Source organism: Bombina bombina, chromosome 5 (assembly GCF_027579735.1).
Source record: "Bombina bombina isolate aBomBom1 chromosome 5, aBomBom1.pri, whole genome shotgun sequence".
NCBI lineage: Eukaryota > Metazoa > Chordata > Amphibia > Anura > Bombinatoridae > Bombina > Bombina bombina.
Genome location: NC_069503.1, coordinates 134,405,686 through 134,432,936, shown reverse-complemented (window position 1 = coordinate 134,432,936; position 27,251 = coordinate 134,405,686). Strand labels below are relative to the sequence as shown.

General features: G+C 37.3%; 1 protein-coding gene across 1 annotated transcript in view; it reads left to right on the top strand.

Moving 5' to 3' along the window:
• The window catches only part of MYO1G (myosin IG), a 793,301-nt gene that overhangs the window by 393,187 nt on the left and 372,863 nt on the right, over positions 1–27,251 (top strand). The window contains exons 15-16 of the mRNA XM_053713702.1: positions 5,382–5,548; positions 17,568–17,775. Coding sequence (XP_053569677.1) covers positions 5,382–5,548; positions 17,568–17,775 — 375 coding nt within the window. The remainder of the gene's footprint in view (positions 1–5,381; positions 5,549–17,567; positions 17,776–27,251) is intronic.

Below are 27,251 nucleotides of genomic sequence, written 5' to 3'. Positions count from 1 at the left end.
CTGATTATCTTTTTGTAAAGGAAGATGTCAACTAAATGATGACAACAGCATGCAGTGGCTAAAAGGAAGGGCCCTGAACTGCCTAAACAATAATTTAAAGGTTAAATTTGTAAATGTGTAAACAAAAATAATTCTGTGAAGTCAAAATTATACATTAATGATCTGGGTAGATGGCTAGATGAAGAAAAGTACTTTTAAAAGGTTGACATATGTTTGTTTGTTTTTTCCCCATTTTCCCCAACCAAGAGCACCACTTCAAATATAGTGTACAAATGTTCCCATCTGTCAGCTGTACTTATGGATGTTGAAAATGCTGTACTCTATATGGTCTTGGTGGAACCATAAGCTGTGGTACTCATACCATTAGAGCTGGTTAAATGCAGGATGTAGGCTTGTTGGTATGTATTTCAAAATTAAGTCAGTTGTAGTGTAAACTTAACAGTTTTAACATTTCAAACACTAAGTAATCTAAGTCTGAGAGTATAACATTTTATGCAGATGTAAAAATCTTAGATAAAATGCCTCCTTGCATCTGGAAAGTCCTTGCATAAAGGGTCAGTAAACTGGAATGTAATTAATATATAACCAATGTGCATAGTGGTTTAGTGCACACTCAGAGATCCTCTCAAATGCTAATACTTTACTCTTTGTAATAACATTTCCCATGCTCAATTAGCACTCTGTTGTAGTACCCACTTTTCGTTCTTGCCTCATGGGGCCCCCCTGGCCCATTGGGCCCCTGACAGGAGTCACCGCTGTCACCCCCTGATAGCGGCCCTGGTCCCAGGACTTGCAAAGAAGAGTACAACTGTCATGTGCAGGCACAGCCATGTTATTTCCCTCCTCATGCTTAACAACTTTACTACAAAATCTTGTAAGGTTTAACCCCTTGCGCCAAATGGACATAGGGATGGGTACCTACATTACAGAAAAATATTGATTGGAGTGGGGTGGTGGAACTCTACACAACAACAACAAAAAAAGATAAAACAAATAATCATTTGTTACTGGCAGACTGGCTGCCAGTATAACAAACATGGAGGGGAACAGTGGGAGGAGAAGGGTTGCTTTTCTCCCAAGTCCACTTTTAGAGTGGGAGATAGGAAGAGGGAAATTCTCACTTTACCTGCACTGACTTTCCCGTCCATTTCTGCGCAGTGCCAGGATACGGTCACAGTGAAGTTGCCCCTACAATCTCCTGCTGCTGCTGCTTGCATGTGCATGATCTGTGGCACAGAGCTTAGGTTGAGTGTGTTACACTGCTGGCATCACCTCATTATTCTGTTGTGTCTAATCCACACAATATAGTTATAGCTGTGATACCTCAGTATATCAGTATATGTCTATCTGCCTGTCATGTCCTCTTAATAAAAGCTACCCTAGTCAAAAAAGGATGATTTTCCTGGAGTCATTCAGAAGTAATCGAGACTAGTCATCAAAAGCCATCCTGCAGTATGCCCCAGGCCAAAATATTTAAATGAGATGACTCTAGAACCATTCACTGGCTGTTCATGGTTGTGAAGTAATCAGTAAGGTAATCTGCTATTCATTTTAAAGTCATCACCCAGAATATTTTCCCTTAGCTGATGACTTTACAGCCTGATGATATCTGATGATGTGCATATGACTTCTAATCAAATGACTCCAGGTTGGTCTCTAGATTAATCCTGTTTGTCTTGGGTATCTGCCTACCCTGCCCTCTATATGTAGCTATCTGCTTGTCATGTCTTCTATATACAGATAAATATCTGTCATATCCTCAGTAAATATCTATCTGCATTGTTGTTTTATGTGATTTCAATAAGTACAAATTTAAAAATAACAAAGAACAATCAGCTAGATTACGAGTTTTGCGTTATGAGGGATGCGGTACTAACTTGCATGTTATTGTCACCGCTCACTTACCTACAGTGCTGGTATTACAGGTTTTCATAAACCCGGCGTTATTAGGCAAGAAGTGAGCGTAGAGAAAAATTGTGCTCCATACCTCACTCCAATACCAGCGCTGCTTAAGTCAGCGGTGAACTGGTTGTACGTGCTCGTGCACAATTTCCCCATAGACATCAATGGGGAGAGCCGGCTGAAAAAAAGCCTAACGCCTGCAAAAAAGCAGCGTAAAGCTCCGTAACGCAGCCCCATTGATTCCTATGGGGAAACAAAATTTATGTTTACACCTAACACCCTAACATGAACCCTAAGTCTAAACACCCCTTATCTTACACTTATTAACCTCTAATCTGCTGCCCCCGACATCACTGACACCTACATTATACTTATTAACCCCTAATCTGCCACCCCCGACATCGCCGCCACTATAATAAACATATTAACCCCTAAACCGCCGCACTCCCGCATCACAAACACTAGTTAAATATTATTAACCCCTAATCTGCCACCCCTAACATCGCCGCCACCTACCTACATTTATTAACCCCTAATCTGCCGCCCCCAACGTCACCGCCACTATACTATATTTATTAACCCCTAAACCTAAGGCTAACCCTAACACCCCCTAACTTAAATATAATTCAAATAAATCTAAATAAAATCTACTATTAATAACTAAATAATTCCTATTTAAAACTAAATACCTGTAAAATAAACCCTAAGCTAGCTACAATATAACTAATAGTTACATTGTAGTTAGCTTAGGGTTTATTTTTATTTTACAGGCAAGTTTGTATTTATTTTAACTAGGTAGAATAGTTACTAAATAGTTATTAACTATTTACTAACTACCTAGCTAAAATAAATACAAATTTACCTGTAAAATAAAACCTAACCTTAGTTACACTAACACCTAACCTTACAGTACAATTAAATAAATTAACTAAATTAAATACAATTAACTAAATTAAATAAAATTACCTAAATTACAAAAAAACCCCACTAAATTACAAAAAATAAAAAACAAATTATCAGATATTTAAACTAATTACACCTAATCTAATAGCCCTATCAAAATAAAAAAAGCCCCCCCCCCAAAAAAAAAACAAAAAACCTAGCCTAAACTAAACTACCAATAGCCCTTAAAAGGGCCTTTTGCGGGGCATTGCCCCAAAGAAATCAGCTCTTTTACCTGTAAAAAAAATACAAACAACCCCCCAACAGTAAAACCCACCACCCACACAACCAACCCCCCAAATAAAATGCTAATTAAAAAAACCTAAGCTCCCCATTGCCCTGAAAAGGGCATTTGGATGGGCATTGCCCTTAAAAGGGCATTTAGCTCTATTGCAGGCCCAAAGCCCTAACCTAAAAATAAAACCCACCCAATAAACCCTTAAAAAAACTAACACTAACCCCTAAAGATCCACTTACAGTTTTGAAGAGCCGACATCCATCCTCAACGAAGCCAGGAGCAGTCCTCAACGAAGCCGGGAGAAGTCCTGAACAAAGCCGGGAGAAGTCTTCATTCAAGCCGGGAGAAGTGGTCCTCCAGACGGGCAGAAGTCTTCATCCAGACGGCATCTTCTATCTTCATCCATCCGGAGTGGAACGAGTCCATCTTCAAGACATCCGACGCGGAGCATCCTCTTCTTCCGACGACTACCCGATGAATGAAGGTTCCTTTAAGTGACGTCATCCAAGATGGCGTCCCTTAGATTCTGATTGGCTGATAGAATTCTATCAGCCAATCGGAATTAAGGTTGAAAAAATCCTATTGGCTGATGCAATCAGCCAATAGGATTGAACTTCAATCCTATTGGCGGATCCAATCAGCCAATAGGATTAAGCTTGCATTCTATTGGCTGTTCCAACGCAAAATAGCTTGTAATATCGGCGCTATGGCAGTCCCATTGAAAAAAGACTTTACGAAAATTGCGTAAGTTAATTTGCGGTACGGCCAAAAAAGTGTGCGAGACAGCTGTACCTACAAGACTCGTAATAGCAGCGGTAGTAAAAAAGCAGGATTATGAGGCTTAACGCTGCTTTTTTACTCATAACGCAAAACTCGTAATCTAGCCGAATCTTTGTTTTGTTCATCATAATCTGCATACATGTGAGAGTGTTTGTGTGTGTTTGTATGTTAGAGTGTCTTTGTGTGTATTAGTATTTTTGTGTGTGTCAGTGTCTTTGTGTGTATGTGATGGTGTGTGTCTTTCTGTGAGCAAGAGAGAGTGTGTGTGTGTGTGAGAGAGAGACACTGATTGTCTTTATTGGTGTGTAAGAGAGTGAGAGAGAGAGTGTATGCGAGGGTGTGTGTCTTTTTGTGTGAGTGAGAGAGTGTGTTTGTGTGTGTGTGAAAGAGAGACACTGAGTGTCTTTATGGATGTGTAAGAGACAGTGTATGTGAGTATGTGTGTGTCTTTTTCAGTGAGCGAGAGAGTGTGTGTGTGAGAGAGAGAGACAATGAGTGTCCTTATGTGTGTGTAAGAGAGAGAGTGTGTATGTGAGGGTGTGTGTCTTTTTCTTTGAGCTAGAGAGTGTGTGTGTGTGAGAGAGAGATACTGAGGGGCCGATTTCTGAAAGTGCGAGCGGACATGATACGATATAGTGTATCATGTCAGTCGCACATCGATAAATGCCAACAGCATATGCTGTCGGCATTTATCATTGCACAAGCACTTCTTGTAAACTGCTTGTGCAATGCCGCCCTTGCAGATTCACTGCCAATCAGACGCTAGCAGGGGGTGTCAATCAGCCTGATTGTATAGGTCTGTGAGTAATACACACTTGTAAACTGGCCCATAGGTTTCATATGTAAATCAGAAACCAGATAATCTATTTCTGTTAAATCAAGTGATAGTAAAAATGCTAAAAATTCTCCAGTGCCAGTTTTTCTCTGAAATTCCCTGTAGTAGTAAAGGGGTTAATTGAAATGTCATGAGACCACAGAAAAAGTGTCCGATTTTTTTTGTTCAACTTGAAGCTGACAGCAGTTGAAGTATAACTGTTTACATAGCACTTACTCTGGTGAGCTGAGGAAATTGTGAGGTAAAATATCTTCCTTTTTTACATAGAGATGCTCAGGTGATATTTTCATGTCAGCTTTTTACAGTTATGCTGCATCAGTTTTAAGTAGTTTAGCATATGAGTATTATACAGACGTACTGTTAGAAAACAGAGGTAACCTCCTTTTTAGAATGGGTGAAGCTCCTGGGCTCTTTCTTTAATACATACTGAGAGATGTGTTTATTGGGATATGAAATTCAAATGGAGTTTCCCAGGACAATGAAATCATGCAAGTGTGGCTAACAAACTCACAATTGTATTTGTTTTAAAACATTTATTTTGTATATACAGTGCTTCATTTGTGATGCATATATAAATATGACTTTAATGTCCCTTTAAATGTATATATGACATGTATATGGACAGACTAGATGGTCCTTTTGGTTCTTATCAGCCAGTAAAGCATGAACCTCTCTCTCTTGCAGGAGCCATATTACGTCCGCTGCATAAAGCCCAATGATCATAAGTCCCCGGCTCTATTCGATGAGCAGAGATGTCGTCATCAGGTGGAATATTTGGGTCTCTTAGAGAATGTGCGTGTGAGGAGAGCAGGTTTTGCATACAGACAGCCCTACCATAGGTTCCTGCTCAGGTATGGTATAGACTAATTCCTTCCCCATGTATGTGCTGAGAAGTCAAGCAAATTATTTCTAATTGTGAGATATATTCTATTTCTGTTGCAAACCCCTAATGTGTACAGGGTTTTTATAGCTATATTTTATTGTAATGCTTTGCAAATGTAATCTAATTTCCCCACTATCTGATTATCTCCTAGGAACTATCATCAGTAAGTAAAAAAGCACAAACAGTACAGCAGTACTCTGACATTTCTAGACTTCTGTGCAATGTCTAACTCACAGTAGGGTATTTAGCTTTTATGCTGCATTATTATAGACAGTGTATTATTTTCTGTTTCAATCAGATTGTTTTGTAAAGTGTTGAATACATTTTTGACGCCAGTGTCTATAAAACACTGGGAGCTGCCATGTTGTAACTTAGGTTACCTTCTCTGCTGTGGCCAATTAGGGACAATTATAAATAGGTCACTAGAGTGAGCATCCAATGGCTGTGTGGCATGTAACAGTGTTCAACATGTCCATTTCTAACAGGAACTGAAAAGCTCACAATTTCAGAATGAAATTACAGGACAAGGGGACAAAATAAATAATGAAAGTACATTGCAGAGTTTTTTATACATACGTTTTATCATTTTATGTTACATCTCAAGCACCTAGATTATGAGTTTTGTGCTAAACAGGGTGCAAAATGAACGCAACAAAAGTTGCCTTATTTCACCCTCCATAGCGCTGCCATAACGAGTTTCTGAAAAGCCTCCTTGTGCGTGCGATATGGTGGCGTTAAGCTCCATACCGCACAAAAGCCAAGGGCTGCTTTGACGTGCTCGTGCACGCTTTCCCCCAAAGACATCAATGGGGAGAGAGTGTTAGAAAAAAACTAACACCTGAAGTGCGGAATGGAGATCGCCTTAACGCAACCCCATTGATGTCTATGGGGGAAAAAAGTTATATTTAAACCTAACACCCTAACATAAACCTCAAGTATAAACACCCCTAATCTGCCGTCCCCAACATCGCCGCCACTATAATAAAGTTATTAACCCCTAATCTGCCGTTGCTGACATCGCCGCCACTAATAAGTTATTAACCCCTATTCCGCTGCTCCCCATCACCGCCACTATACTAAAGCTATTAACCCCTATTCCCCCGCACCCCGACATCGCCGCCACTATAATAAAGCGATTAACCCCTATTCCGCAGCCCCCCACATCGCAAAACACTAAATTAAACTATTAACCTCTAAACCTAACACCCCCCTAACTTTAAATTAAAATTACAATTTAACTATCTTTAAATAAATAAAAACTTACCTGTGAAATAAATATAAACCTAACATTCAACTATAAATTAACCTAACCTTGCGATAAAAATAAAATAAAAAAAACTACCAATAAAAATATCTAAATTACAAATTTAAAAAAACCTAACATTACAAGAAAAAAAAGTTTACCAAAAATAATTAACACTAAAATCATGAATTATAAAAAACAATAAGATTACAAAAAATAAACGAAATTATCAAAAATAAAAACAATTACATCTAATCTAATAGATCTATAAAAATAAAAAAGCCCCCCTAAAATAAAAACACCCCCTAGCCTACAATAAACTACCAATAGCCCTTAAAAGGGCCTTTTGTAGGGCATTGCCCTAAAGAAATCAGCTCTTTTACCTGTAAAAAAAAAATACAAAGTCCCCCCAACAGTAAACCCACCACCCAACCAACCCCCCAAAATAAAAAGCCTAACTCTAAAAAAAACCTAAGCTACCATAGCTCTTTTTCAAAGCCCAAAGCGCTAATCTAAAAAAAAAAACACCCCCCAAAAAATAAAAAAATAACACTAACCCCAGAGGATCTACTCACGGTTTCTGAAGTCCGGACATTCATCTCCATCCAGGTGGCGCGGTTTTCATCCAGGCGGCGAGGCCTTCATCCAAATTCAAATTAGCCAATAGGATTTCAGTAGCTCTCATCCTATTGGCTGATTTGAATTTGAAGAATCAAATCAGCCAATAGGAATGCAAGGGATGCCATTTTGAAACAGTTACCTTGCATTCAACTTCAGTGTACGGCGGCGACTGTATGAAGAGGAGGCTCTGCGTAGGATGGGCTTCCAGGATGGCTCTGCTCCGCGCCGCCGGGATGAAGATAGAAGACGCCCCCTGGATGGATCCGCCTGGATGGAGATGGATGTCCAGACTTCTGAAACCGTGAATAGATCTTCTGGTGTTAGTGTTAGGTTTCTTTTTTAGATTAGGACTTTGGGCTTTGAAAAAGAGTTTTTATTTTGGGGGGTTGGTTGGGTGGTGGGTTTTACTGTTGGGGGGACTGTATTTTTTTACAGGTAAAAGAGCTGATTTCTTTTGGGCAATGCCCTACAAAAGGCCCTTTTAAGGGCTATTGGTAGTATATTATAGGCTAGGGGGTATTTTTATTTTGGGAGGCTTTTTTATTTTTATAGGGCTATTAGATTAGGTGTAATTGTTTTTATTTTGGATAATTTCGTTTATTTTTTTTGCAATCTTAGTGTTTTTTATTTTTCGTGATTTTAGTGTTAATTATTTTTTTACTTTTTTTTCATAGGATTTGATTTTTTTAGTTGTAATTTAGATTTTTTATTTTTTTTTCTTAGTGTTAGGTTTTTTTAAATTTGTAATTTAGATTTCTTTTATGTAATTGGCAATGAGCTAGTGACGTATGGGATATACAATCCTACTAGGAGGGGCAAAGTTTCCCAAACCTCAAAATGGCTATAAATACACCCCTCACCACACCCACAATTCAGTTTTACAAACTTTGCCTCCTATGGAGGTGGTGAAGTAAGCTTGTGCTAAGATTTCTGCGCATTTTGAAGCCCGATTCCTCTCAGAGTACAGTGAATGTCAGAGGGATGTGAAGTATCACCTATTGAATGCAATGGTTTTCCTCACGGGGATCTATTTCATAGGTTCTCTGTTATCGGTCGTAGAGATTCATCTACTACTTCCCTTTTCAGATCGACGATATACTCTCATATTACCTCTACTGATAACCGTTTCAGTACTGGTTTGGCTATCTGCTAAGTGTGGATGGGTGTCTTTTGGTAAGTATGTTTTCATTACTTAAGACACTCTCAGCTATAGTTTGTCACTTTATGTATTTATATAAAGTTCTAAATATATGTATTGTACTTATATTTGCCATGATTCAGGTTTCAGTATATTTCCTTTTGCAGACTTTCAGTTTCATATCTGGGAAATGCATTTTTTAGGAAAATTTATTTCTTACCTGGGGTATAGTCTTTTTTCAATTGACTGTTATTTTAAATTTGCGGGCAGAAATAGGCTTGCGAGGGCGCAAAATGCCAAGCTATATTGTGTCATTTTTGGCGCAAGATTTTTTTGGTGCGAAGTTAAGTTCGATGACGCAAATTCATAATTTCCGGCGTCTTTATCAACGCAGAGTCCTTTCACAAGGTTGTGTCTTCAATGACGTGAGTGTGTCATTTCTGGATGTTGTTAGCGGCAAAAAAAATTCTCTGTTTGTTTGTGTGTCACACTTGGCGCCAAAAATTTTCATTATTTTAAACCCCATTCCTATACGCCTCTTGCATTTTTTCTCTATCAGAGGGCTATGCTGTTTGCATTTTATATGTTGTTTTTTCTCTTACATTTGCAAGATGTCTCAATCTGATCCTGTCTCAGAAATCACTGTTGGAATCCTGATGACTGATAACAGTTCTACCAAAGCTAAGTACATTTGTTGTAATCTTGTGGAGATTATATCTCCAGCTGTGGTTTGTAATAAGTTGTTATGATAAACTTTTACATGCAGAGAATGTGTCCATCAGTAATAGTACATTGCCTGTTGCTGTTCTTTTAACATCTAGATATACCTGTGAATTTATAAGAATTTATTGCTGATTCTACTCAGAAGGCTTTGTCTGCCATTCCACCTTCTAATAAATGTAAAGGTATTTTAAAACTTCTCATAAAGTTGATGAAATTTCGAATGACCGACAACATAATGAATTATCCTCCTCTGATGAGGATCTATCTGATTCAGAAGATCCTTCCTCAGATATTGACACTTTCAAATCTAATTATTTATTTTAACTGGAGTATATTCGTTCTTTGTTAAAGAAGTGTTGATTATATTGGATATTGAGGAGATTAGTCCTCTTGATATTACAGCTAGTAAACGTTTAAATTTTGTTTATAAACCTCCTGTGGTTTTTCCAGTTCCTGATGCTATTTCTGATATGTTTTCTAAGGAACGGAATAGGCCTGGTACTTCTTTTTCCTTCTTCAAGGTTTTAAAAATTGTATCCTTTGCCAGCAGTTACATTGGAGTTTTGGGAAAAGATCCCCAAAGTTGATGGGGCTATCTCTACTCTTGCTAAACGTACAACTATTCCTATGGAAGATAGTATTTATTTTAACACTGGGATTGTTTACTACCAAGTCAAGAATTGACACACAGAGCGTTCTGTTGTTTTATTTGGAACTTCATGAAAACAATCCGTTTTGAAATGTAACATCGATCTTTACTTTCTAATATCAAGCTTGGCTAATTGTGATTCTTAGAATCTGCAGACACCGCTGACACGCTGATTCACAGACCACCCGGTAATCCGTGCATCTGATTGGTCCAAATCATCACGTGACCCCGCAGACGCTGCACAACCAACCAAATCACAGTATACGGAGGAGCGATACTGTTCACCTGAGAGGTAATCCGTTGTTCACTAAGGGGCTAACGTGTTTCATACCAATACAAACTGTACCTGTACACGGAGAAGCATAACTGCAAATAGCTTCGTATTCTGGGTGAGTCAATGTTGTCAAACGAATTACCAAGGGCTAAAGGCTTATCTACCTGATCGCAGATTGTCCTTTTAGCCACTAACAAGCTCTCACTTTATTGTTACATTTATCCAGCCACAGACTGACTTTGCTGCTTTCCTTGTATTCCACTGAACTTTGCTGCTCTTCTTGTATTCCACTGAATCATTGTTTTTCGTGCTCTTGGATATTTTTTCATTTTAAAGCTCATAACGGACTTGTGTTTTTTTACTCCACAGCTAATTTTTATACCACCGGTGGTTTTTATATTAATTGGTTATACAGATTTGTATTTTTCAGGTTAGATTTTTATGTATTAGTGTATAATAAATATTTTTACTGAATATATTTTTTAGCATTATATTTTTTTCAGCATTATATTGTATTTACCGTTGTCATCCTTTCCTCTATTTTTAGCAGCTTTCATTAGCGCTCCCTGTATCTTTGTTTTATTGGTGAAAGTTTATTTATTTTCAGGTCTTTTTCTTAGGCCTGCAATTTCTTTTGCTGTTGTTGCAGCTGCTTCAACCTTTTGGTTGGAAACTTTAGCGCAACAAGTATCGGATCATGATTTGTCTAGCATTGTTAACTTGATTCAACATGCTAATAATTTCATTTGTGATGCCATTTTTTTATATTATCAAAATTGATGTTAAATCTATGTCTTTAGCTATTTTAGCTAGAAGAGCTTTGTGGCTTAAATCTTGGAATGCTGAAATGACTTCTAAGTTGAGATTGCTATTTCTTTCCTTCCAAGGTAATAAATTATTTGGTTCACAGTTGGATTCAATCATTTCAACTGTCACTGGGGGGAAGGGAGTTTTTTGCCTCAAGATAAAGATCTAAGGGAAAATCTAAAGCTTCTAACCGTTTTCGTTCTTAAATAAGGATCAGAAATCTAATTCTTCCCCAAGGAATCTGTTTCCAATTGGAAGCCTTCTTCAAATTGGAATAAATCCAAGCCATTAAAGAGATCAAAGCCAGCCCCCAAGTCCGCATGAAGGTGCGGCTCTTATTCCAGCTCAGCTGGTAGGGGGCAGATTAAGATTTTTCTAAAATGTTTGTATCAATTCGGTCCAAAATCATTGGTTTCAGAATATTGTCTCTCAGGGGTACAGAATAGGACTCAGAGTAAGACCGCCTGTGAGAAGATTTTCTCTCTCACGCATTCCAGCAAACCCAGTAAAGGCTCAGGCTTTCCTGAAGTGTGTTTCAGACCTGGAGTTATCTGGGGTAATCATGCCAGTTCCGTTTCAGGAACAGGGTCTGGGGTTTTATTCAAATCTATTCATTGTCCCAAAGAAAGAAAATTCATTCAGACCAGTTTTGGATCTACGAATTTTGAATCGATATATAAGAGTACCAACTTTCAAAATGGTGATTATAAGGTCTATTCTGCCTTTTGTTCAGCAAGTGCATTATATGTCCACAATAGACTTACAGGATGCATATCTTCATATTCCGATTCATCCGGATCACTATCAGTTCCTGAGATTCTCTTTTCTAGACATGCATTACCAATTTGTTGCTCTTCCTTTTTGGCCTAGCGACAGCTCTAGAAATCTTTTCAAAGGTTCTCGGTGTCCTACTCTCTGTTATCAGAGAGCGTGGTGTTGCAGTGTTTCCTTATTTGGACGATATCTTGGTACTTGCTCAGTCTTTAAGTTCTGCAGAATCTCACACGAATCAACTACTGTTGTTTCTTCATAGACATGGTTGGAGGATCAATTTACCAAAAAGTTCCTTGATTCCTCAGACAAGGGTCACCTTTTTAGGTTTCCAGATAGATTCAGTATCCATGACTCTGTCTTTAACAGACAAGAGACAATTTAAATTGGTTTCAGCTTGTCGGAACCTTCAGTCTCTATTATTCCCTTCAGTAGCTATGTGCATGGAAGTTTTAGGTTTCATGACTGCAGCATCGGACGTAATTCCCTTTGCTCGTTTTTCATATGAGACCTCTCCAGCTTTGTATGCTGAATCAATGGTGCTGGGATTATACAAATATATCACAATTAATATCCTTAAATCCCAATGTTCCATTATCTCTGACTTGGTGGTTAGATCACCATCGTATAGTTCTAGGGGCCTCTTTGGTTCGTCCAACCTGGACTGTGATCACAACAGATGCAAGTCTTTTCAGGTTGGGGAGTTGTTTGTGGACCTCTGATGGCACAAGGGGTTTGGAAATCTCAAGAGGCGAGATTACCAATCAATATTTTGGAACTCTGTGCAATTTTTTGGGCTCTTCGGGCTTGGCCTCTGTTGAAGAGAGAACCGTTCATTTGTTCTCAGACAGACAATATCACAGCTGTGGCATATGTCAATCATCAGGGTTGGACTCACAGTCCCCTAGCTATGAAAGAAGTATCTCAAATACTTTCTTGGGCGGAATCCAGCTCTTGTCTAATTTCTGTGGTACATATCCCAGGTGTAGACAATTGGGAAGTGGATTATCTCAGCCGTCAGACTTTACATCTGGGGGAGTGGTCTCTCCATCCAGATGTGTTTTCTCAGATTGTTCAGATGTGGGGTCTTCCAGAAATAGATCTGATGGCTTCTCATCTAAACAAGAAACTTCCCAGGTACCTGTCCAGGTCCAGGGATCTTCAGGCGGAAGCAGTGGATGCATTGACACTTCCTTGGTGTTACCAACCTGCTTATATTTTCCCGCCTCTAGTTCTTCTTCCAAGAGTGATATCCAAAATCATCATGGAACAGTCGTTTGTATTGCTGGTAGCTCCAGCATGGCCTCACAGGTTTTGGTATGCGGATCTTGTTCGGATGTCCAGTTGCCAACCTTGGCCTCTTCCATTAAGGTCGGATCTTCTGTCTCAAGGTCTGTTTTTCCATCAGGATTTCAAATCATTAAATTTGAAGGTATGGAAATTGAACGCCTAGTGCTTAGTCATAGAGGTTTCTCTGACTCAGTGATTAATACTATGTTACAGGCTCGTAAAACTGTTTCTAGAAAGATTTATTATCGAGTTTGGAAGATTTATATTCATGGTGTTCTCATAAATTTGCTTGGCATTCTTTTAGAATTCCTAGAATTTTACAGTTTCTTCAGGATGGTTTGGATAAGGTTTTGTCTGCAAGTTCATTGAAGGGACAAATCTCTGCTCTTTCTGTCTTATTTCACAGAAAGATTGCTAAAGCTTCCTGATATTTACTGTTTTGTACAGGCTTTGGTTTGTATCAAGCCTGTCATTAAATCATTCTCTCCTCCTTGGAGTCTTAATTTGGGTTTGAAGGCTTTACAGGCGCCTCCATTTGAGCCTATGCATTCTTTGGACATTAAACTACTTTCTTTGTTCCTTTTGGCCATCTCTTCTGCTAGAAGAGTTTCTGAATTATTTGCTCTTTCTTGTGAATTTCCTTTTCTGATTTTTCATCAGGATAAGGCGGTTTTGCGGACTTCATTTAAATTCTTACCTAAGGTTGTGAATTCTAACAACATTATTAGAGAAATTGTTGTCCTTTCCTTGTTTCCTAATCCTAAGAATTCTTTGGAGAAATCCTTGCATTCTTTGGTTGTGGTAAGAGTTTTGAAATATTATGTTGAAGCTACTAAAGATTTCAGGAAGACTTCTATTCCATTTGCTATCTTTTCTGGTTCTAGGAAAGGTCAGAAGGCTTCTGCCGTTTCCTTGGCTTCGTGGTTAAATCTTTTGATTCATTCAGCTTATTTGGGGTCGGGTCAAGCCCTGCCTCAGAGAATTACAGCTCATTCTATTAGATCAGTCTCCACTTTGTGGGATTTTAAGAATGAAGCTTCAGTTGATCAGATTTGTAAAGCCGCAACCTGGTCTTCTTTGCATACATTTACTAAATTCTACCGTTTTGATGTATTCGCTTCTTCGGAAGCAGTTTTTGGTAGAAAAGTTCTTCAGGCAGCTGTTTCAGTTTGATTCTTCTGCTTATGTTTTAGGTTTTTTATTTTCATTTAATGAGAATTAACTTATATTTTGGGTTGTGGATTATTTTTTTCAGCGAAAAATGGCTTTTTTTATTTTTTATCCCTCCCTCTCTAGTGAGTCTTGCGTGGAGTTCCTTCCACATCTTGGGTATTGCAATCCCATACGTCACTAGCTCATGGACTCTTGCCAATTACATGAAAGAAAACATAATTTATGTAAGAACTTACCTGATAAATTAATTTATTTCATATTGGCAAGAGTCCATGAGGCCCACCCTTTTTGTGGTGGTTATGATTTTTTGTATAAAGCACAATTATTTCCAAATTCCTTTGTTGATACTTTATACTCCTTTCTTTATCACCCCACTTCTTGGCTATTCGTTAAACTGAATTGTGGGTGTGGTGAGTGGTGTATTTATAGGTATTTTGAGGTTTGGGAAACTTTGCTCCTCCTGGTAGGATTGTAAATCCCATACGTCACTAGCTCATGGACTCTTGCCAGTATGAAAGAAATGAATTTATCAGGTAAGTTCTTACATAAATGATGTTATTTTAATTGGTAGCTTTTTTATTTTAGAATAGTAAGGTTAGATTAATTTATAGTTTAAAAATGTTAGGTTTATTTTTTTTTCACAGGTAAGTTTTTATTTATTTAAAGATAGTTATATTGTAATTTTAATTTAAAGTTAGGGGGGTGTTAGGTTTAGGGGTTAATAGTTTAATTTAGTGTTTTGCAATGTGGGGGGCATCGGTTTAGGGGATAATAGGTTTATTTAGTGGCAGAGATGTGGGAGGCCGGAGGTTTAGGGGTTAATAATTTTCTTTAGTGGCGGCAATGTCGGGGAGCAGCAGATTAAGGGTTAATAGCTTTATTATAGTGGCCACAATGTCGGGGAGCGGCGGTTTAGAGGTTAATATATTTAAATAGTGTTGGCGATGTGACTGGGCAGCAAGTTAGGGGTTTATAGGTTTATTTGATACTCGTGATGTGGGTAGGCAGCAGATTAGGGGTTAATAGGTTTAATATAGTGTTTGCAATGTGGGAGGGCAGCGGTTTAGGGGTTAATAGGTAGTTTATGGGTGTTAGTGTACTTTGTAAAACTTTAGTTATGAGTTTTGTGAAACATATTATAAATCCATAACTACTGATCTCAGATGGCGGTATGGATAGTGTTGGTATAGGCAATAACGCAAGCATTAGCCTCACTGCACAACCTGTAATACCGACGCTATGGAAACCCCACCCAAAAACGTAATTTTTTTGAGTGCGGGATTGACGTTGCGTTACAGGCTAAAATGCTGGCGGTATAGTAATACCGACACGACTTGTAATATGTGTTCCTGGCCAGTACGCTGAAATTGAAATTTTTCAGCGTTAAAAGCCGCAACGCAAAACTCGTAATCTAGGTGAAAATGTTTATTGTCCCTTTAACTTTTTTATACTAAATGCTAACAAACAAGAACAGAGAACGGTCGCATAAAGTTATTTTCCTGTACTTTCCTCTCTTCACTGCTAGTACCGTGCGTTTACTATACCAAGACTAGCCTCTTAAAGGGACAGTAACTCTCTGATATTGCAATTTGAAATGTATAATTATACATAATCAAACAACTTTGCAATATATCTTAATTATTTACTTTGTCCCCTTCTCCTGTAAAATAAGAGAGCACATGACAGGATTCACATGTGTGTCCCTAATTTGCCATTTTATTTCAATTATAATCAAGCCAAATGATTGAGATTTTGTTAACACAATGACAGTGGCTAGAACAGACTGGAGTCCATATATGCTTCTCCAAATAAAGACACTGGTGGTTGGAGTTTTACCACTGAAAAACAGTTGTAGCAAACAAGGTGTTAATCTGTTCTAATATTTCTCAGACTGTGCTGATATGTTAAAGGGACACTGAACCCAAATGTTTTCATTTGTGATTCAGATAGAGCATGCAATTTTAAGCAACTTTCTAATTTACTCCTATTATCAAATTTTCTTCATTCTCTTGGTATCTTTATTTGAGATGCAAGAATGTAAGTTTAAATGCCGGCCCATTTTTGGTGAACAACCTGGGTTGTTCTTGCTGATTGGTGGATAAATTCATCCACCAATAAAAAAGTGCTGTCCACAGTTCTGAACCCCAAAAAAAGCTTAGATGCCTTCTTTTTCACATAAAGATAGCAAGAGAATGAAGAAAAAAATGATAATAGGAGTAAATTAGAAAGTTGCTTAAAATTGCATGCTCTATCTGAATCACGAAAGAAAAATTTTAGGTTCAGAGTCCCTTTAATATACTGGACAACTGCAGAAAACTTGTTTAAAGGGACAGTCTACTCCAGAATTGTGTATTGTTTAAAAAGATAGATAAGCACTTTATTACCCATTCCCCAGTTTTGCATAGCCAACACGGTTATATTAATACACTTTTTACTTCTGTGATTACCTTGTTTCTAAGTCTCTGCAGACTGCTCCCTTATCTCAGTTCTTTTGACAGACTTACACTTTAACCAATCAGTGCTGACTTATAAGTAACTCCACGGGAGTGAGCACAATGTTATCTATATGGAACACATGAATGAACTAGCGCTCTCTAGCTGTGGAAAACTGTCAAAATGCACCGAGATTAGATTCGGCCTTCAAGGACTTAGAAATTAGCATATGAACCTACCTAGGTTTAGCTTTCAACAAAGAATACCGAGAGAACAAAGCAAATTTGATGATAAAAGTAAATTGGAAAGTTGTTTATAATTGCATGCCCCATCTGAAACATGAAAGTTTAATTTTGACTAGACTGTCCCTTTAATGTCCCTGTAATCTTATTATAAGATTTCATCATCTGGTCTTTATAATCACTCATGATTAGCTTGAATGGTTAACCATTAATTCTGCAAATGTGCATTAAAGTACATTTACTAATGTCTGTGTCCCTAATATTTTTGTATAGAATACCATAGTCCTGTGGATGCGCTGTTACCTTATGTAAAATGTTAGTGCTATATAAAAAATAATAACAGTAGTATTCTGCTGACAAAATCGTTTTTATATTGTGTATTTATTAGGGTGAAGTTAATCCAATTTCATGAGTTCATTATATTTTATAAAGTTATTTAAAAAACAAGCATTAGCGTTGCACATAAGACTTTGTTGGAATTTAGATTTCATGTGCTTCTATAAAATAACGTGTTTTACACCATATATACTACTGTAGTGCTAGTTGGCAGCGTTCGAGTAAACCACGGCTTTTGTGCAGTTAGAAGGTATCTTTTTATACACTGGTGTCCTTGCTTTGGGTAGGTACAAGATGACCTGTGAGTACACATGGCCCAACCACCTTATGGCATCAGACATGGAAGCCACCAAAGCCCTTATAGAACAACATGAATTTCAGGATGACGTTGCGTACGGACGCAACAAACTCTTCATCAGAACGCCCCAGACGCTCTTCACTCTTGAGCAGGAGCGAGCCCAGCTGATTCCTATTATTGTGCTGCTAATTCAGAAGGTAAAATATATTGTTGCATTATTGTTTTACTCATTTATTTACGCAATCAATTAGCCATATATGCTACACGCACAGCAATATAGTGTAACATTATAGCAAGCAGTGGGCATCATCTGTCACAATAAATAATACTATATATAGATGCTATGTAACTGCAGTAGTGCATCACAGGGACAATGGCTATTTATATACATGATTATTTTCTACACGCAAAACTAGAAATTGATGACAAACTTGTGCACAAGATTTCTAATGTCTTCTTTACAATAAATTTTAATGTTACATGTTATATATATGCACATATACCGGAATTATGGTTGTGCAGGCGCTAGCATGTATGCATGTGTGTACATTTTCTTTTCAGATTAAAGGAAAATGAAAGTATTTTTTTATTGGTGCATCAGAAATTACTTAGTGAATTGCAAAAGATCTGAATAGAAAATATATGTTTTACAAGCATTTAAAGCTGTTAATTTTGTAGAAAAATATTTGTTTTGCAGTCCCCAGGACACACCCCTTGGAAAATTTTGTGAATGTTTTTTTATCTTTTTCTCTGTTGCCAATTAGGTACAGGTGAGCTCCCATACATAATAACCAATCATTCTGCAACATGTAACAGTGTTGGAATTCTACATTCCACAAGATGCACTCCAGTCTCTCAGGGAGGGGGTATGTTGAAGCATACTTAGGTAGGCTTAGGAACAGCGATGCAATAATGGGGTTAGCTACTGATTGAAAACTGCAGATACATGCTACTTGTCATTGACTCACATGATATGCTCAGCTAGTTCGCAGTACTGCATTGCTGCTTCTTTAACAAAGGATACCAGGAAAATTAAGCAAATTTGATAATAGAAGTAAATTTGAACAGTGTTTTAAAATTGTATACAAGAAATGAAAGAACCAGTTTGGGTTTCATTCCCCTTTAAATAGTGCTCCTAGATATACTGCTATAAAGCAACAGACAATACAATGTCTAAGTGAATACAAATGTCAGTCTGGGAATGATGCTACATATGGTACAGAATTCGTCACACACACAGTAGTGCAGAGAATGCCCTTTAGTGACAATAAACAGCAGTTATTCAGTCATACAGTTTCCTTTAGTGAATCCCTGGGAGTAACTTTGCATTATCAGATTTCATTGCTGTTTCATAAAACTAGTGAGTTATTAGAGTCCCCGGGGTGCAAGGGGTGCACTACCCCCCAGCTTAATGGCTGCCCTCTATGTGCCCTGCCAGCTGTGATCATCCCCCATATAGTGTTCTCCCAATATCACTCTGCCCAGGGGACGGCACAACACCCGCCTCCTTCGCTCTCATCATAGCCACACCCACAAAACACTGGTGTGATCTCTGGAGATGTTGGAAGGTATGTAAGTAAATAAAGTAGGTATTTGGCAGTTTTGATTGGGACCCCCTCTAGTTGTGGCTTCTGAAGACATCACTGGCTTTAGTGCTGCTAGAGATGGGCACAGACATTATAAATCAAAGCAATTAAAGAGACATTAAACCCAATTTTTTTCTTTCATGATTAAGAAAGAACATGCAATTTAAAACAACTTTCTAATTTACTTCTATTATCTAATTTGCTTCATTCTCTTGATATCCTTTGCTGAAAAGCATATCTAGATAGGCTCAGAAGCTGCTGATTGGTAACTGCACATAGATGTCTCGTGTGATTGGCTCACCCATGTGCATTGCTATTTCTTCAACAAAGAATATCTAAAGAATGAAGCAAATTAGATAATAGAAGTAAATTGGAATGTTGTTTAAAATGGTATTCTCTATCTGACTAATGAAAGAAACAATTTGGATGTAATGTCCCTTTAAGTACAAGTTAAAATTTCACACTACATTTTAAACAAACAAATCAGGCAGAATAGTAACCGTTAACCATGTGGCTGTGTGACAAATAAAATGACATGAAACTCAAAATGTTATCCCCCTAAAAAAAGTTAACACTATAGAATATGTTAATTATTCATTACCCCCTGTTTTGCTGTATTATAACTATGAATATTGTTATTAATAGTTATAATACTGTTATATTGTTTTTACGCAGTTTTGGTTTTACATATACAGCGCCGCATATAAATTTCACCGGTCGGCTGCAATTTTTACTCCCATAAGCTAACATAGAACCGTGTCGCAAATCGGTATCACATATTTAGCGCAAGGACTTACGCAGCGAAAATGGAGACATTTTACTTTATTTTCCCCTACGCCACACATAGGCAAGCCTTGCGCTGAATATGTGAGCACCGTAACTGCCTGAAAATATTAACTAACACCTAACGCATGCGCAATATCTATCTACCTCCTGAAAATAACTAACATCTATAGTATTCACAATATCCATCTACCTGTAAACCACAATCCCCAACCGCAATAACTAATAAAGTATATTAACCCCTAATGCGCCATTAACCCACATCGCAATAAACCTAAAAAAGTATATTAACCCCTAATTCGCCATTAACCCACATCACAATAAACCTAATAAAGTATATAAACCCCTAATCCGCCATTAACCCACATCGCAATAAACCTAATAAAACTATTAACCCCTAATCTGCCAAACCCACACAACGCAATAATCCTAATAAATCTACTAACCCCTAATCCGCTAAACCCCCACAACGCAAATAACTAATTAAATTACTAAGCCCCCTAACCTAACACCCTAAATTAACCCCAATTACCTAAATTACAAAATACTAAGTTACAATTAAGTAAAAAAGCTAACATTACTTAAAAAAAAAATAATCTTAGATTACAAAAAATAAAAAAAAGTCTAACATTATATAAAATAATAAACCAAATTATTAAAAACAGCCTATTGGCTGTTCAAATAGGATTTTAGTAGCTCTCATCCTATTGGCTGATTTGAATTTGAAGATTCAAATCAGCCAATAGGAATGCAAGGGACGCCATTTTTAAACGCGTACCTTGAATTTACTATTCAGTGACGAGCATACGAAGAGGATCCTCCACTCTCCATGGCTCCGCTTTCGCCAGTCCTTCTCTGCGCTCATTGTCGCGCTGGCTTGGTCCTGATTGAAGAAGGAAGAGGTCCCCGCTTGGAGGAAGAGGTCCCCGCTTGAAAGAAGATTTCGGTAGCTTGGAAGAAAATGTCACCGCCTGGAATAAGACCTTCTCCGCCGGACTTCAGGAACGGTGAGTACCTATTTGGGGGGGTTAGACTTAGGCTTTTTTTTTATTTTTCGGGTTTCTTTTTTTTTTAGATTAGGGATTTCTGGACACTCTTAAAAGAGCTCAATGCCCTTTTAAGGGTAGTAAAAGAGCTGAATGCCCTTTTAAGGGCAATACCCATACAAATGCCCCTTTAGGGGCAATGGGTAGTTTAGGATTTTTTAGTGTTATTTTTTTTTTATGTTGGGGGGTTTGGTATTGGTAGTTTAGCATTAGATTAGGGGGTGTTTTTTATTTTGGGGGGCTTTTTATTTTAATAGGGATTAGGTTTAATTTTTTTATTTTTGATAATTTGGTTAATTATTATATGTAATGTTAGACTTTTTTTATTTTTTGTAATCTTAGATTAATTTAAATTTTTATTTTTTTATTTTTAAGTAATGTTATTTTTTTTATTTTAATTGTAACAGTATTTTTTAATTTAGGTAATTGGGGTTAATTTAGGGGGTGTTAGGTTAGGGGGCATAGTAATTTAATTAGTTATTTGCGTTGTGGGGGTTTGGCAGATTAGGGGTTAATAGATTGATTAGGATTATTGCGTTGTGTGGGTTTGGCAGATTAGAGGTTAATAGTTTTATTAGGTTTGTTGCAATGTGGGTTAATGGCGGATTAGGGGTTCATATACTTTATTAGGTTTATTGCGATGTGGGTTAATGGCAGATTAGGGGTTCATATACTTTATTAGGTTTATTGCGATGTAGGTTAATGGCAGATTAGGGGTTAATAGTTTTATTAAGCGTATTGCGTTGTGGGGGGTTGTCGGTTTAGGGGTTAATACTTTTATTATTAGTTCTGATGTGGATTTGATGGTGGATATAGGGTTTTTACGTATCGGGTTTATTTTTGGGAGGCGGGTTAGACTTTTATGGAGATTTTACTTTTTTTTTTTTTCTTAGGCGCCGGCAGTTTCTAAAGTGTCGTAAGTCACTGGCGACTTTAGAAATTTGTATTTACGCTCATTTCTGGACATCGCTAGTTCATCCAACTTATGGTACTTTATGAACTGCCGGCGGGGTTTGTGTAATACCCTAATGTGTGAGGTGAAATTACGGGCGGCGCGGGTTTCAGCAGTTGCCCCTGGTGAGAAACAGAATCTTGTTAGGACCTGTATCTGTGTCATTTTATGTACAAACTGGTACTAATTAAATATCAGAGCAGGATGCAGTGTGAAGTGGTACAAAGGAACAAGCAGAATAAGCCTCACACATGTACAGAATACACAATGACCCCATAAGCCCTACATGTGAACAGACTCCGGCAAGTGTGCGCAATTAATGTCATGTGGCAGGAATTAATCCCAAAACAAAGCAACTTTTTAGAAAAAACATAAATGTGCACATGATTGACTTCTAAAAGAGATGGAACAGCCCTACAGCCAAATACCTCAGACAGTATTGCTGCCATATGATTGGGGAAGGAAACACATATTTATTCTCTGCTGGAAGGTGATGAGTTTTGTTGTATTAATGGAACTCACTGAATTGGGCTGCACCGCTTGGTAAAAAAAAGATTTTCACAAAAAAGTTAAAGGGACATAAGAGTAATGATTTAAAGGGACACTAAACCCAATTTTTTTTTTAGAGCATGCAATTTTAAGAAACATTCTAATTTACTCTTATTATAATTTTTTCTTCGTTCTCTTGCTATCTTTATTTGAAAAAGAAGGCATCTAAGCTAAGGAGCCAGCCAATATTTGGTTCAGGACTCTGAACAGCACTTGTTTATTGGTGGGTGCATTTAGCCACCAATCAGCAAGCACAACCCATGTTGTGAACCAAAAATGGGCCGGTTTTTAAAAATTAAATTCTTGCTTTTCAAATAAAGATAGCAAAGAGAATGAAGAAAAATTGATAATAGAAGTAAATTAGAAAGTTGCTTAAAATCGCATGCTCTATCTGAATCATGAAAGAAAAAAGCCTGATACTATTATGCAGATTTATTGTTATTTTTTTAAAATTATATTAGTTATTTAAATATTGAAAAAATAAGTGTAAAGAGCCAATAAAGCAATGTGCAAGCATGTTGTAACCTAGACACAGTTATAAATGGGTCACTAGAGTGTGAAAGCAATCACTGTGTGGGGCACTTCTACTTTATTAAAGGGACAGTCAAGTCCAAAATACATTTTCATGATTCAGATAGGGCATGTCATTTTAAACAACTTTCCAATTTACTTTTATCACCAATTTTGCTTTGTTCACTTGGTGAAAGCTAAACCTAGGTAGGTTCATATGCTAATTTCTTAGACCTTGAAGGCTGCCTCTTATCTGAATGCATTTTGACAGCTTTTCACCACTAGAGGGCGTTAGTTCATGTGTGACATATAGATAACATTGTTCTCACACACGTGAAGTCTGTCAAAAGAACTGAAATAAGGGGGCAGTCTGCAGAGGCTTAGATACAAGGTAATCACATAGGTAAAATGTATATTAAAATAATAAACAATTAATAATTAAATAATAATAATTAAATAATAATTAAAATAACAGTGTTGGTTATGCAAAACTAGGGAATGGGTAATAAATATCTTTTTAAACAACAAACATTCTGGTGTTGACTGTCCCTTTAAACTACAGAAAAGGGGGACAAAATAAATAGTGCAAATTGTTTTTCACCACATACAATAAAAAGGAAATGAAAGTAAAAATTAGAGCTTGAGATTTTAAGGGAATTTTCAATTTACTTTTTTTTTTTTTAAAATGAAGTTTGTTTCTCTTGTTATCGCTGTTAAAAAGAGCATCTCATAAACTTGTGCACAGACACAAAAATGTTATGGACGAATCATTTATCACAAAACGTTTTCTTTAGTTTTGTCTAAGATTTATTCATCACGTTCTTTGGTTCAGTTAGATTTTGAAAACATTATTGGTTCATTAATGGAAATTCATTCACCTCTTATTTCATATGGGAAATGTGTTCAAGGCAGAGGGGAAGCAGCTAGACAGCAACTGAAACTAAAAGGGGCAGTAAAGTTAATGTTAAACTTTCATGATTCAGATAGAGCATGTGATTTAAAAAAAAAAAATTGAAACCAACTTTATTATAAATGGTTTAAAGGGACACTAAACCCATTTTTTTTTCTTTCATGATTCAGATAGAGCATACAATTTTAAACTTTCTAATTTACTCCTATTATACATTTTTCTTCGTTCTCTTCTTGCTATCTTTATTTAAAAAGCAGGAATGTGATGCATAGGAGCCGGGTCATTTTTGGTTGAGAACCTGGGTTATGCTTGCTTATTGGTGGGTAAATGTAAGCCTCCAATAAGCAAGCGTTATCCATGGTGCTGACTGCTAAGATTTACATTCCTGCTTTTAAAATAAAAATAGCAAGAGAACGAAGAAATATTGATTATAGGAGTAAATTAGAAAGTTGCTTAAAATTTAATGCTCTATCTGAATAATGAAAGAAAAAAAATTGGGTTCAGTGTCTCTTTAAAGGGACATAATACTCATATGCTAAATCACTTGAAACTAATAACTGTAAAAAGCTGACAGGAAAATATCACCTGAGCATCTCTATGTAAAAAAGGAAGATATTTGACCTCACAATTTCCTCAGCTCAGCAGGGTAAGTTCTGTGTAAAAAGTTATAATTCAGCTGCTGCCCAGCTGCAGGTAAAAAAAAATAAATGAAGAAATGAACAGCAGCCAATCAGCATCAGCAGTGCTGAGGTCATAAACTCTTTTACTGTGATCTCATGAGATTTCACTTAACTCTCATGAGATTTCATGGTAAACTTCCTTAAACTGAATAGGGAAATAACATGAGAGTGCACAAAGCTCGCCCCTTTGCCTGTCCCGGGACAGACATACTGATTTGCTGCTTAGAAGTCCTTTAAAATGGGATGTGGCTACTGAGGAACTTTTGAGGTAAAATATCTTTCTTTTTTACATAGAGATGTTCAGGTGATATTTTCTAGTCAGCTTTTTACAGCTACAATATGCTGCATCACTTTCAAGTGTTTCAACATTTGGGTATCATGGCCCTTTAATTTTACATAGTGTTGGAGACGAAGCTTGGTTGATTTGCATAAGCAAATTATCACTGAAATAAAGATATTGTCAATACAGTCTAAGTAATTTCTTTTCTTTCATGAAAGGGTCTTCCTAGGAAGTAGTAATGTCATCACACAGTCTGCTTCTTTAATGTTGCAACAAATAGGTTTCTAGTTATAGACTATAGTGACAACAAACAGGTTGTGAGAGAAGATACGAATGTTAAAAAAAACCAAAACAAACAAGCTTAAAAGGCCATGATACCCAAATGTTGAAACACTTGAAAGTGATGCAACATAGCTGTAAAAAGCTGACTAGAAAATATCACCTGAACATCTCTATGTAAAAAAGAAAGATATTTCTCTTGTAAGGTGTATCCAGTCCACGGATCATCCATTACTTGTGGGATATTCTCCTTCCCAACAGGAAGCTGCAAGAGGATCACCCACAGCAGAGCTGTCTATATAGCTCCTCCCCTAACTGCCACTACCAGTCATTCTCTTGCAGCTCTCGACAAAATAGGAAGTAGCTAGAGAGATGTGGTGAATTTATCCTGGAAGGTTCTGTTTTTAGTAGCTATCTCCTCGGCTCGAAGAGTTTCGGAGTTATCTGCTTTACAATGTGATTCCCCTTATTTCATTTTTCATGCAGATAAGGAAGTGTTACGTACCAAACCTGGTTTTTTACCTAAGGTGGTGTCTAATAAAAATATCAATCAGGAGATTGTTGTACCGTCACTGTGTCCTAATCCTTCTTCAAAGAAGGAACGTCTTTTACACAATCTTGACGTGGTTCGTGCTTTAAAGTTTTATTTACAAGCTACTAAAGATTTTCGTCAAACATCTGCATTGTTTGTTGTCTACTCTGGACAGAGGAGAGGCCAAAAGGCTTCGGCAACCTCTCTTTCTTTTTGGCTAAGGAGTATAATACGCTTAGCTTATGAGACTGCTGGCCAGCAGCCTCCTGAAAGGATTACAGCTCATTCTACTAGAGCGGTAGCTTCCTCATGGGCTTTTAAAAATGAGGCTTCTGTTGAACAGATTTGTAAGGCGGCGACTTGGTCTTCGCTTCATACTTTTTCAAAATTATATAAATTTGATACTTTTGCTTCTTCAGAGGCTATTTTTGGGAGAAAGGTCTTGCAGGCAGTGGTGCCTTCCGTTTAAGCGCCTGCCTTGTCCCTCCCTTCATCCATGTCCTATAGCTTTGGTATTGGTATCCCACAAGTAATGGATGATCCGTGGACTGGATACACCTTACAAGAGAAAACAAAATTTATGCTTACCTGATAAATTTATTTCTCTTGTGGTGTATCCAGTCCACGGCCCGCCCTGTCATTTTAAGGCAGGTGTTTTTTTATTTTTAAACTACAGTCACCACTGCACCCTATAGTTTCTCCTTTCTCTTGCTTGTCTTCGGTAGAAAGACTGGTAGTGGCAGTTAGGGGAGGAGCTATATAGACAGCTCTGCTGTGGGTGATCCTCTTGCAGCTTCCTGTTGGGAAGGAGAATATCCCACAAGTAATGGATGATCCGTGGACTTGATACACCACAAGAGAAATAAATTTATCAGGTAAGCATAAATTTTGTTTTTACCTCAAAATATCCTAAGAATTCAAACCCCATTGCAAAGGACTTTAAACAGCAAACCAGTATGTCTGTCCCGGGACAGGGAAGGGAGTGAGCTTTGTGCACACTCATGTTATTTCCCTATTCAGTTTAAGGAAGTTTACTATGAAATCTCATGAGAGTTAAGTGAAATCTCATGAGCTCACAGTAAAAGAGTTCATGACCTCAGCACTGCTAATGCTGATTGGCTGCTGTTCATTTCTTCATTTTTTTATTTTTTTTTACCTGTAGCTGGACAGCAGCTTAAAGATAACTTTTTACACAGCACTTACTCTGGTGAGCTGAGGAAATTGTGAGGTAAATTATCTTCCTTTTTTACATTGAGATGCTCAGGTAATATTTTCCTGTCAGCTTTTTACAGTTATACTGCATCACTTTCAAGTGACTTAGCATATGAGTATAATGTCCCTTTAATAGAAATATAATCAATATCAAAATAATTGAAAATAACTGGTATTAACTAAATTCTGGCTCATCTGCACTTCCACATGTAATCCTTATATCGTTTTCGTATAATATTTTAAATTCATACCATTTCATAGAAATTATTATTATCAGCCAGATTATGAGTTTTGAGCGCTATAGTGAAATCAACGACCGCAGCATTTTCAGCGGTATTTCTCTCCCTATAGCGC